Here is a 13,529-nt window from a genome sequence, read left to right as displayed (position 1 = left end):
GGCTGAGGAGTGTGTGTGCAGCAGGAGCAGCCCCGAAAGGTAGGCAGGTGCTGAGCAGAATGTGAATGCAGTCCAGCTTCACTTGAGCCCCAGAAGGAGAAAGCTGTTGGTGGCAAAGGGTGAGCAGTTTGTCCGAGACTGAGCAGTTTCCTGGGCTGTGAGACTTTCACTAACACCAGCTCCTTCCCTGGCAAACCTGTATGGTTGGTCATCCTGTGTGCTTAACTTTCCTTAGCTTAGTGAAAAGTTCACAATCAGTTGGAAATCATTTCCTATTGTCTTCAAATCCTGTCTGACTCACTGGATGAAAACAAACAACTTGAGAATTTCCTTTTTCTCCCTGGAGTAAGCAGTAAAATTGAATGGACCCTTGTTGAAAGGTTTCTCCCATTCTACCTGCATCTTGCTCTCCACTTGTCTGATTTAGAACCCTGGGGCACTCTGCTCCCCACACCTATGAAGTATTTCTTCGCTCTTCCCTCATCCTTTGCTGCTGCTGCAGTAGCTCCCAAGGATTACAGAGGATGTACAGTATGTACTTTCTCCTACTTTGGCACTCACATCCCGGGGCTCTGCTTAGATGAGGCTGAGCTGGGGCGTTAGGAGGCCTCCAGTCGACTCCCAGCTGAATCTATTAGGTCTCCTGCAACAGCTGTTATCTGAACCAACTGGGTCCTGCCAACAGCAGCAATGCGAATGCTCAGGAAGAACACCAGACAGGCCTGCGTCTGCTCCAGAGTCTAAATTACCCCATCTGCATGTGGAGCATGACGATTGTTCTGGAGAGAGTGGGAAAGGGAGGAGATGGTGTTTTTCCACAGTGATCGAGATGAACAGAGCAGCCAGTGCTGTCTGTGCAGCTGTTTCAGTGTGAGGATGAGCTGAATTATTTTATTTCTATTCAGTGGGAATTAGCACACACACACATCCCTTTCTTTTAGAGAGGGAGACTATGGCTAACAAAATCACTCAATGATTTGATTCTTTCTGCAGAACAGTGATAATGTATGGGACTGTCTGACCATATCTCTGTTTGGACATCTAATTAGTGAAAAAACAGTTCAGAAGATAAAATAGCTAAATAATCTGAGACAACTGTTTGAAGGCCTGGTAGAAGGAATGGGACAGAGGGTAGAGGCGCAGCAGCGAGGTGACATGTCACTTCAAGGCAGGAAGGAATAAAGGCCTGTAGCCCTCAGGCTGAAGGCAGGAAGGAAATGAGGAGGAATGGCTATTGTTGCCTGTATTATTGTCCTAAGGAGCAGACAATTTTAGAGGTTGTACCCTGTGGCCATAGCAGCTTAGAAGACCTAAGATTTCTTACTCAGTGAATTAGTCCATAAAAGACCCTTGATCAAACCTTTATCCTTATAGGAATAACTACAGGCATGGATATACTCTTGTGAAAAATAGTTAAGCTTTCAGGTAATGATGGCAGAATGAACATGTGTCTCAGGCCCTTCAGAACAAAACCCCCACTAAAAGGATAGTAAAGGGATTTGTTTTAGGTATTAACCTACAAGGATAAAGGAAATGGGAAGAGGTAAAAACACGAGAGAGGAAGCTGCAAAGCAGATAAACAAGTGGTAAATGATTTAACAGGCTCAAGAAAACTGAATCCTAAGCCACTGAATCTTCAAAGGCTTAGGAATTAGAGGTGCCGGCGCCTTAGAAGCTGCATTGCATGAAGTGGTAGGAAAAGGCTGCAATGAGGATGTTTGGTTAACTGTGTTTATGAAACAATGAAGAGCTCTAGATCTCTCCCCCACTTCACAGACCTTTGACTGCTTCTCTGCCACTCTGATGGAAAACTGGAAATTTATTCTTTTTTCCTGCCAGCTTCATTGAGATATGTTGAGAAATATTGACATATAATATTGTGTAATTTTAACATGATGATGTGTGACATGATGATTTGATACACTTATATATTGTCAGTTGATTACCACAACAGGGTTATTAGTTAACACTTCCATCACTTCACATAGTACCCCTTTTGTGTGGTGAGAACATTTGAGATCTACTTTCTTAGTAACTTTTAAGTATAAAATACAGCTTTGTTAACTGAAGTCACCATGCAGTACATCAGATTCCAGAACTTATTCATCTTATAACTTCCTTTCCTGTCTTCAAAAATTTGTTCCTGTTAACCAACATCTCTTTTCTGCCACCCCACCTTCCAGCCCCTGGCAACCACCATTCTGTTCTATTTTGAACGAGTTATGCTTTTTTAGAAACCACATATAAGTGAGATCACAAAGTATTTGTCTTTCTCTATCTAACTTTGGAAATTTATTCTTTGATGAAGGTTAAACAAAGGTCTCTAAACCTGGAAAGATACCATGTATAGTTGAGAAAGGTTATACTATAGCAAGAGTAAGTGGTCATGTGTTGAGATCCCACCTCTCAGTAACACCTTGCTTCCACCACTCACACACACACAGATAAATACCCCACCACTTCACTTCAGGAACCCTGGTAGTCACGCCCATATCTTCCATACAGTACATTAGAAACTTCTTCATAAGCAGTCTGACCAGCCAAGCGCTAAAGAATCTGATAGTGGAATTTTCCTGACTGTTGATCCATTCAGGCAACTGTATTTTCACAATTTCCTTTTGTAATGCTAGGTTCCTTCCTGGAAACCTTCTTGACAGCCAGACATCTAAATAAATTAATAGGAAACAAACAGGAAAAAATAGACTACATGGGAAGATGAAATAATAATAATTGGTGTCTTCAGGAAAATTAGAGTAAATATGGCAATCTTAAATCAAGAGGAAGATGCCACAAGAAAGAAACATTTGGAGAATAAGAAGTATGGTTGGAAATTTAAAATATTAAAGCAGAAATGAAAAGCTTAGTAGATAGCACAGATGATAAAGTTGAGGAACCCTCCCAGAAAATAGAACAAAATGACAAATAGAGAAAGTATAAAAGTGCAGATGAAGATAAGGGGATCCAATTCAAAATTAAGAGTTTCATAAAGAGAGATTTTAAAAAATCCAGGGGAAGTTCATAAAAATTATTCAAGAAAATTTACCAAACCTGAAGGACATGGGTTTTCAGATTGCAAGGCCCTTCTAAGTGCCCAACCTACTGGAAGGAATAGACCTACACAAGGCCACATCATCATGAAGTTTCAGAATACTAGGGATGTTGAGAAAACCTACATGCTTCCAGAGCAGGACATGTTTTGGTTTTTAAAAAAATGAAGAGGGGGAGGAAGAAGAAGAAGAGTGGAAGGAGAAGAGAGAAGCCAGGTCACGTATTGTAATGACTTCTTCTGGTAAAACTAGAAGCTTGACAGGCAACAGAATAAGACCTTCAGAGTTCTGAAGACAAACTGCTTACAACTTAAATTTGATACCCAGCCAAACTACCAATCAAATATGGAGGTAGACCAAATTGATGTTCAGACAAACAAAGCCTTAAAATTTTTACATTCCAAATTCCATTGGGAAAAGCTGCAGGAAAGGAAACAACATGAGATACAGGATAGGGGGAGTTTAGTGTAGGAGAGAGATGAAAGGAATCCCTAGAATGATGGTGAAGGCAGATCCCATGATGACAGCTTGTTTAAGATTTAGAGGGCAATCAGACTTGATTAAAACTGGCCAAAAGGCATAGGAAGACTTTTTCAAGAAGAAATTGCTAGAAATACTTGATGTGTCAGAATGTTTTGAGAGTGTCTTTAGTTCAGGTAAGGGAGAGTTGGGAAAGAGGAGGAAAATTAATGTTGAGCACATACAAATCTAAGTAAAACCAAAAATCAAGATGATTTTTACTCTAGTAAGGAAAATAATTGTGCAGGAAAGTACTTCATATATTAGTTGTGATAATGTTTATAAAATCATAGTGTAAACACTGAATATTGATTCAACGGAAGTTACAATATAATCTAAATTGGGGGTAGGTGGGAAAGGGTGCATGTAGAGAGAGGAGAGCTAAATACTTGTAGATAAGCCTAAAACTGAAAAAATTAAGACGTAGCATTAAAAGAATGGTAATTATAGACATGAGATAAATCCTAAAATAACCCACTAAAACAGGTAAAAATGGTTGCCTCTGGGGAGGGGAGGAAATGGAACATGGGGGGAGTATGTTTTATAATAAACCTTATAGGTTATTTGACTTTTTAAGCTATATATGTGTAAAACTTTACTTTTAAATGTAAAAGAAGAAAAAAATAGTTAAGCCAGTTTTATTTTAATGAGTCCAAACACCACAGCAGTAGCAGTGACTATTAGTATTAGCATAGAATCTCCTTGTTTATTAGAAAACAAATCCTCTCTTTCAAAGTACACATTTTACTTTATGTGCATTCATGTCATATGTTTTTCTTTCCTTGAATTTATGAAACAAGTATTAAGGATTGACATTTCCTTTCTGATCACTGGCTTAGCACTAATGCTGTACCAGTAAAGTCTAGGTCATGAATGGTTGAACTCTCAAGAAGCTTTGGGTAGGGGGAAAAATCCTTGCCAGCTACTCCATCTCCCAACCTGCCTGCTAATCCAGAAATATGGATTGGGGACAGGCTTCAAAATTGAACTTCAGCATGCATAGGACTCCTAACACAGAAGGTGTGAGTATGGAGAAGTGTCTTAAAATGATTGAGCAGACTGTGAGGTTTGAAACTGTCCCATGTCTGCTCAGCCCTGCTGTAAGCTGTAGACTCTGCAGACCACCTAATGGTGCCACTTGGAGCATCTTGCTGTTTTCTTTTCTCTTTTTCTTATGTTAAAGTTCTAACATATTGATAGATTTTAGCAGCAAAATCTCTTATACCAGTAGTGCTGAAATTAGTAATCCTTCATGCTGTTTGGAACCTGGAGGACATACTTCTACAGTGAAATTAGTCATGTACTTCCAGCTTTTACAGTCCCTGAGATAGTACATTATGCATATCCGTACCAGTTTGGCACCCAAGTCAAAAATACTTCTCTCAAGTTTTTGTAGTATTGTTTCTATTTACTTTAACTACTCTGCCTCTTGTTGGTTGCTTTGTACATAGTTGTACTGATGCTCGAGTTATGTGCTAAGTAAATCTCTAGATCTTTTTTCCCCCCCCTGACTCATTCTCTAGGTGAAGGTCCAAAATTTCCCAAAGGCAAAGAAGGGTCCCTGAATTTTTTTGTAAGCATTGAAGCAGCCTGGGAATAGTAGATGGCAAGTGTGGGACTTTTATGGATTGGGCTTGTTTTCCCCAAATATATTTTAGTTATTTCTCTGAGGAGCTATTATTGCCTGTACCACAGGTTTCTTTACATGATGAGTTAAGACTACCGAGGCTTTGAGGGACAGATGTTCTGTGGAGCTTTGAGATGGGTGTCCAGCCTGATTTTATGAGTGTGTGGGGTCTGGGTTGCCATGAAAGGAAAGAATGCATGCTAAGACGGGCATATGGGATGTGTTCAGAAGATGGCAGCATTTATTTTAATTCCAGTGCTAGTTTCTCAGGGGTCTGGAATGAAGATTTGTGATTTCCGTACTCCCTGTGCTCTCTTTATTACTGTCTTGATTTGGTGCTCCATTTTCACTTCTGTTATTCTGACTGTCTTGGGCAATTCCTGTCTTATTTCTCAGTGTGTCAAATGTTTACATTCCTGGGTTCTTAGATTTTTCTTTGAGAAGAGGCAAATTCTTTCTCCGTTTGCCTCGCTTCTCTATTTAATCTTCTACCCTAAAAGGAAAAGAAGGGGGGACTCCTCCAGTCCTTAAAACTTTGTTACAATAAATGGCATATACCCACCATAATCTTAGGTTAAAAAAAGAGAGAAACTTCCCTCACCCATCATGTTCCTAAAGCAGGCTTGTTACAGGTCATTTTCACCAAATGAGTTCTTACAGATTCATAGGGAAACTAACAAATTTAATTTTCTTCTGCTTTTTCTCTAGTGCACAATTCCATTAGACTCATTTGTCTGCATTCGTGGAAATGCACAGCCTGTTGGAGAAACTGAAAAAGATAATGCAGCCATTTTAAAGATAAAACTAGTGAAATTTTTTCTCCTCCCCTAGCATCTCAGGCTAGGGGAAAAGTTAATGAAAAAATGCAAATGTTGAACTTTTGGTAATTTAGTTCTATTTCTTAAAATATACTTTGTGTTGGTTTCAAATGTTTTATTGAGTAATAAAATTGGTTAACAGTATTCTCACATGGGGATTTGCTCATATTAGCATGTAACAGAGACAGAGCACTCTCTCTCCCCCCAACCCCTACCTTTATCCCCCTGTCTCTTTCTGTCCTTCCCTCCGCCCCTCTCTCTACTATTCATTTTTCATTTTATATCTTCCACTTCCTATCTTATCTCTCTATAATCCCTTGAAAATTACAATCCGAAAAAAAGCAAAGATAAAAAGAAAACTAAACCATTAAATAAATAAGACGTTTCTTCCCATGAAATTCAAATCAGTTCCTCTTTCCAGATCCAAAGAAGCCCACTGAATTAGCTTTGTGGCTATATCCTGTTAAACATCTCTAATAGGTGCGCTGTGTCTACACCTCAGACTCATTTACGCTGTATCCATGTTCTCAGAGCTAGTTGTGCCTTCACGTTTGACCCTTTTTTATTCCTGTAGAGAGACGTTTCATAACTGTTTATCTTTCCAATTTAGCAAGATGGGCTATAAAGTTCTGTGCTGAATAGATCACCTACCAACCACTGGGTAATTATTTGATTTTTTAATGTGTTGTCTGTTTCCTGACCTGAAAGGTAAATTTCTGGGGGAGGAGATTTTCTCTTTATTGTTCAATCCCATATGCTAGCACTCAACAACAGGAGCTGGTACACAATAAATGCTCAATTAATATTTGTTGACTGAGTCAGTGATCATTTGTGTGTGTGTGTGTCTGTGTCTGTGTGTGTGTGTGTGTGTTTGGTGGGGGTATTTTTCTTTTAGCCACATTTGTTTTGGTTTGGTCTTTGAAGCCAGAGTAGTTCACAGGAAGGACTTTTAAAGTTCATGTTGCTAAATTCGGTGTTTAAAGGTCAGACTACCATGTGTGAATAGGTAAGAAGCTCTTTTGTCTCTCCCCTCATCACTACTACCAACTTGTTTTAGTCTTCCCTTCTAAACTGCACTGTAAACTTCTCTAGGTGAAGGTTAATGTCCTGTCTTTTGGGTCCATTCCTCACGGTGACTAACACAATTTCTTATACTTCGTAGGTGTTTATTAAATCTTGATTAAAAGCACACTTACCCGATATACCTGCAACGGTAAATGTGTAAGCAGAGACTTTGAATGAATTACATAAATTTTACATATTATATCATTTTCATATGATTTATGTAAATATTATAATTAAGTCCTTTTGTGATATTAACTCCAAATATAATTTCATAAGTTGAAGGTATATTTTTATGGCAGGTTTTAGGTTCTGTATGGGGGTGGCAAAAAACCCTACTACTGTTCAAAATTCATATGTTTCCTCCAAATAAAAAACAGCACTTAAATATTTCTCTCTAAAGTTGTACTGACTATCTATTATGGAAGCACTGGGTTCTGATGTGTTAGTAATTGTTTGCCCATCTTAGCCCCCCTGCATATTTGATTCTGCATAACATCAGTTTTCTCTGAAACACAAGATGGCTCCTTGTTTGATTTGCCCTTCAGGTTGAATCGTGGAGGTGGTGGAACGTGATTGCTCTCTGCAGAGCTAGCGGTCCCACAGTGGCAGGACTGCTCTCTGAGACGGTAGCCTCTGCTTAGGCTCACTCTGGACACAGTGTTTAACCTTTCAATAATTCTTCCTCTCCCAAATAAGCAAGCACTGCCGGGGCCTTTGCTGAAGTCAGTGGAGGAGAATCTATAGCTCCACAGATCAGCCAGAGGGAAGGTTTTCTAAGAGTAACAAATCTTTTCTGTGGCAACATGCTTTTTCTAGAAGCTTTTTGTCATTCTGGCAGTAAACTGTTTTCTACTTGCTGCCTTAGCAACAAGACCCGAATTCACTTTCCCTCCAGCCTGTGGTTTGATTATAAGAGCACTAACATTGTACCCAGAACTAGAAGAAAATTTCATCCTGGGGAAATCCACGGACATCACCTGCTTTTTGGGTTAGAGACTTATTTATGTACATTCTTCGTATGTCCTTGAAAGGAAAGATCAAATAGAAAGTCTTAGAAATGGTGAATCTAAACCCCACATGGTCCCGAGTCCCTAGTAAATGCTGTAGCTAAAGTTTTTGTTACATCACTGCATCTGGCCACAGCTAAGAGCAGTTTTTCTCCCTGGAGTTCTCTGTGACCACCTCAGAGGGAGAGCCAAAATGTTAAGTGTCCCTTCTTGTGTACCAGTCTTAGGCTAACTCTAAGTCTCGAGTCTTTGTTTAACCCAAGGATATGAAGTTCACTTTGAGAATAAAACTTTGTTTACCAAAGAATAGAATTCTGATGGATTTTGGCTTTAGTTGATCCCTTGAGAGCTCATTTAAATATTTCTTACTGAATTCAATTTTATCTCGTAGTAGAACCTGCTACAAGTAGGCTTGCGCTCCACCAGAACTAAGGACTAGAGAATAAATACCAAAAGTTTAAAGCAGAAATTTACAAGTTGCTGTTTCTTTCTATTTTCTTTAGTATATTAAAGATGTAATGTGTGTGACTTAGAAATTAAATCTGGTAGCATCCTGACAAAAAATGATGGAATGATAGGTTAAGAATAGGAATTTGTACCTTCCCAGAGCAGGCAGGGAATGCAATGAAATCTCCAAAGCGAAATTCCCATAGGTCACAGTGTTATGATGTCTACTGTTAGGAAATTCTGTTTTTCCTTAAACTTCTAGAGTTTGCACAAAAAAGAAACTCTTCTGTGGGTATGGGCTGCTGGACCAAATATGGGCAAAGGATTTTTGCCTTGCCTCCTCATGCATAGCTGAGTCAGGTCAAGAGCATTTTAAATAGACTTTTCTAAAGACTAGGACCTTAAAGCAGGAAATACCATAGAGCCGGGGCATCTTCTTCCCGTGCCCCTAGTGTCTTCGCTGTGGAGCCCTAAGAGCAAGGACGAGACCCTGCCTGTGTTCTCAAAGTCTGCCCCCGGGCCTGCCTCCTTATAGATGCACCACTTTAACATCCACAGTTAGGACTTCTCACCTAGGCAATCAGTTTTCTCGAAGTTCAAACAAAGACCTTCTGTACCCAGTGATCTACTCTTTAAATTTCTATTTAAAGGTATCCTACTCTGCCAAGCACTGCATTAGACTGTTACATACCGACCTCATTTAAATATCCTATAAGGTCTGTGTTATTGACCTCATTTTATTGAGAAGGAAACTAAAGTTTAAAAAGTTTTAAAGCATTTCCCCCCAAAGTGACAGCTAATTAAATGATGGGGCCGGGCTACAAACCTGGCTGTGTTAGACTCTAAAGCACATTCTTCAAAACGATGATGCCTTTCAGTTTGAGTGCTGTCCTTGGAGGTTTTAAATTTCATTTTATTAAAGAAGACAGAATCTGTTTTCACCCACAGTGGTATAGCTCTTAGAAACTTCTGCATTGAAACATCCTCTTCTGAACCTGTTCAGGATCCAGTCTTTGTCAGTAACTAGAAGACATCCAACATAGGGAAGGGAGGAGAATTTTGGAAACAGACTGTTACACCAGGGCTCACGTGGACAGCATTCATCCTCACAAGAAATGGCCAATCTGTTGCATATCTGCCTGCCTTAGCACTGTTTAAGTTTTCATTATCTTCCAACTGTCTGAGCTGCTGTTGAAGGCCTCAGAGAGAACAAAGGATAGCTGTTACATTTTCAGCAGTGCTCTCTCTGAACACGGATGAAGTCACTAGCTGTCACTGCCCTTATTATCGGGTTAAATCAGAGTCTCACTGTGCACTGGAGAGATGATGTTGAAAGGGAAAAAAATTAATCTTAAACTTTCCCTCTTATTCAGAATCTTTGTGGCAGAAAAAAATGTAGTATCTACTTCTGTTTAGGTTTTATGGCCCAGAGCAAGTTTTGCTTTGTTTTTCAAAAAAAGTGAAAAAGAGAGAACTCTCTCCTGTCCCTTCCCTTGGAATTTTACTCTCCCAGGTGGTAGTAACTTCCCTTCTGCCTCGGGGATGCTCCGTTGAGCCCCATTAAGGAAACCTGTGCTGCATCCCTCTCCCTCGGGGGCCCCCTCCCCGGGGCTGCACGGGCCTCTCAGTGTGCAGTGGAGGGTCCAGGCTGCCCTGCCAGTCACCAGAGTTGAGTGATGAGTTGAAGCCTATTTGGTAGTTCTAGTCGAGATCTTCAGTAAAGGACAGAGTCCTATGCTCAACAACTCCTTGCTGGATAAAAGAAGCATGGCTTCTTGATTTTGTTACTGTTTTTTTTAAATGTATATTTGAATAGGGACTTTATGCCATTTTTGTAAATTATGCTGTAATTTTTTGGAGACTTAGGAAGTATTGTAGAACTAGAATAATTAAACTTGTTACGAGCATTCCATATAACAGGCTAATCGAGAAGTGTAATATACAGTGGTGAATTGCTAATTTGACCTCAGGATTATGCAGCAGAGATAACATTATCTTCATTTATATAGAACTTTCTGTCTGGAGGCATCTCAGTGCTTTTCCAGCCATATGTATTATCTTGTTTGTTATCACAAACACTATCATTAAGGCTGTGAAATATATTCCAGTACAATTTTTATTTTCAGTTTCTTATAATTGGGGAAAAGGGAGGGGAAGGTTGCATATTTTCTCCAATTCCTGACATTTGCACCAGGGTAAAATTTGGGAAATGACTATTATCTAAACTTTGGGATCTTGGTTCTATATAATGTTTTAAAAAGAAGGAAAGGGAGGGGGAGTCATCACTGCATCCCCTATTCAGCTGGACTATTAACCTTAAGAACTGCCAATGGGGAAAGGCCCTATCAGTCGCTGCCTGGCTCCTCTGCCTTGCATAGTGTTAGAAGAGCTGTCTCTCCTTTGGGGGAGACTCGACCCAGCAAACAGGAAAGTGATCTGATCAAATTCCACCAAACCACATTCCCTCCACCCCGTCCAAGGTTGCAGACAGCAGCGCTCAGGCTGCCACGACCATGAGCAGTTGAAAATGCTGTGCTGGTTGAGTTTCTGTGGGTTTAAGGAAATGGACATAATTAGATTCAGGCCAAGGTGCCAGCCTTCACACACCCCTTCCCTTCCAGAAAGCTGAGAGTCACCACCAGCAGTAAAGAACAACACAATCTGTTCTACCCAGATAATTTAGAGTTTATTTTAAAGGAACCCACCCAAGCCCAGTAAATTCAGCACCTTCTGTCTGCCTTGAGGGCTCAAGAGAACAGATCAGAGCCAACTTCTTGCTTTACCAGAGGGCTCTGGTGATGGACCAGTTGCCCTGACTCTCCACACAGGAAGGGCAGTGTCTCCCCGCAGTGGATGTGGGCATGCTGAACAGCCAGTCCAGGAGATGGCATTTACGTTGGTTATGAAGATAAGTGATCAGCTTGTGTCAAGGAGCAGATGGCTAAATGAGGTGAATGCTGTGAGGTTCAGGCTTGAAGAAACAGGAGGGAAAATAGCCCATGATATAAAATCCCCATATCTAGTCTCCTTAATGTGAATTTTTTAAATCGGCATTTATGTTACACAGTTAACTTGGAGTGATGAGAAATGTAAGAAAATTACTGAATTAGTGAACAGCGATTAACTCAGAAGTAAAATTGTATCATCTGAGTTGAAGGTTGTTTTACACAGTGGAGAGAGGATATTGCTGAACCCTGGCCTGGCCTGTCATCTTCTAATTGAAATCTGTTCGTTTAATATGCCCCGTCCTGCAGGGTGCATGGTTCATAATTTGGGAGAGCGTCATCAGTTAATCTAGTTATTTTTCCTGATTCTTCCTTTGAATTCCAGTAAGAATGTGGCACATTCCCTGTGGATTTGTGTGACACTCAGAACAATGAGTTTGTCTGTTCATTAACCTGTGAACTGTCAGGTCCCTTTGGAGAGTGAAAGGAGCAAGTCACTCCAAGGTTAATGCTTTTTTTGTTGGAGGTGAAGCCTCCAGGGAGATACAGAGGGAGAACAGGCCAACATGCTCAAGACTGCCCTGTGAAACTCTGCACTATGTGCAGATGCCAGATCTGTGTGGCCGGGAGGGAGGCTGCCGAGAAGGCTGGGTCACCTCCGCAGATCACCTCCTCTGGTCAGAAGGCTTCCCAGCAGTCAGTTGGGGGGCTGGGGTAAGTATATAGGGTTAACTTCCTAACAATGATTTGGGAACAGTATTAAAATACAAGAAACTGTGAGTGGTTTCCAGTAGTTTCTGTGGCTATTTCTTTTAAGTAGAAAAGCAATATTGATTTCATGCAATTGTCTCCAATGGATGAAATCTTTCATTGAGTGGGAAAGCACTTGATTTTGCGTGTTTGTGCGCCTGTGCACAGGCACATTCCTAACCACAGGCAAAGACAGAAGCTGTTTGCTATTCTCCAGTGTAAATGTCTCATGGACGTATAATTGTACCGCCACTCACAGTTTGAGCTGAACAGTACCTGGTTTGGTTTTCTAGGTAAATCAAATCTAAGTTCTACTTAAATCTCTGGAAAGTGGTGTCTTCCTAATTTTGTTGTAATTCTTCTAAGGCTCATTTGGAGCTAGCCTAAGGAGCAGGTACAGAGTCTGAAGTCAAGTCTGTGCCCTGGCACACTGTATGTTTATGTAATATAGCTCATTTTGTTATTTTTGGATTGGTTTTGATGGAAGCTCATTTTCTTCAACAAATTTTCTTTTTACCCCAGGTATATTCGAATAGTTGGGACTCACAACACAGTGAACAAGATTTTTCACATTGTGGCTTTTGAGTGTATGTTTACAAACCAAACCTTCACTCTCGAGAAGGGCCTGATAGGTAAGTATTACAGTTACATTTTATTCATCTACTTAGATATTTTATCTTCAAGTATTTTGTTATTCCCTTAATTCATCTCTTAATCAGCTTTGACTAAGAAGTCTAGTTGGTTTGAATGCCTATGGCTGAGTGACATAGGGGAAGGCTTATGTTTTTAGAAGTAGTCAAAATAGTAATTCCAGTAAACTTAAAAGAATATAAATATTTTACTAATAGTTAAGGATTGAAAATATGCTAATGATTCATTCAGATTTGCTATGTGGGGACAGTTGGGCAAAGCCTTTCACACCGAAGGCTTTTCTGTACTTTTCTGTACTTTTCTGTAGGTAAGACCAGGGAGGAAGTCTGTATAATATGATCTAGTGCTCATACTTTCCAAGACAAGGCAGGTATTTTTGGCTTTGATATGGTATGAATACCTTATTTTCCTGGACACATCGGTTCATATTTGCCCTGTTCAGCCAAGTTCACCTCAAGAAAATGCCCACATTCATTTGAACAAGGCCAGAATAACTGGATCATCTTTGTGAAAGTCAGCTTGCCTTGTGGGAAGTATTTCCTGGCTGATCTTTCAAAAGGGTATTTTAAACTTTGGTTAGTTATTTGGTTGCTTTCTGTTGTTTTGTTTTAGTTTTAGGTGCTATCTAGTCTGGCATTGTGTATACATTCTAG

General features: G+C 40.0%; 1 protein-coding gene across 3 annotated transcripts in view; it reads left to right on the top strand.

The window, feature by feature from the left end:
- The window catches only part of BTBD9 (BTB domain containing 9), a 403,351-nt gene that overhangs the window by 244,125 nt on the left and 145,697 nt on the right, over nucleotides 1–13,529 (top strand). For all 3 annotated transcript variants that reach the window (XM_087817373.1, XM_016223702.2, XM_087817372.1), the window contains exon 7: nucleotides 12,748–12,857. In XM_087817373.1, coding sequence (XP_087673499.1) covers nucleotides 12,748–12,857 — 110 coding nt within the window. The remainder of the gene's footprint in view (nucleotides 1–12,747; nucleotides 12,858–13,529) is intronic.

This window comes from Miniopterus natalensis, chromosome 5 (genome assembly GCF_054644295.1).
Source record: "Miniopterus natalensis isolate mMinNat1 chromosome 5, mMinNat1.hap1, whole genome shotgun sequence".
In the NCBI taxonomy this organism is placed as follows: Eukaryota; Metazoa; Chordata; class Mammalia; order Chiroptera; family Miniopteridae; genus Miniopterus; species Miniopterus natalensis.
This window is presented reverse-complemented; position numbering and strand designations above follow the sequence as displayed.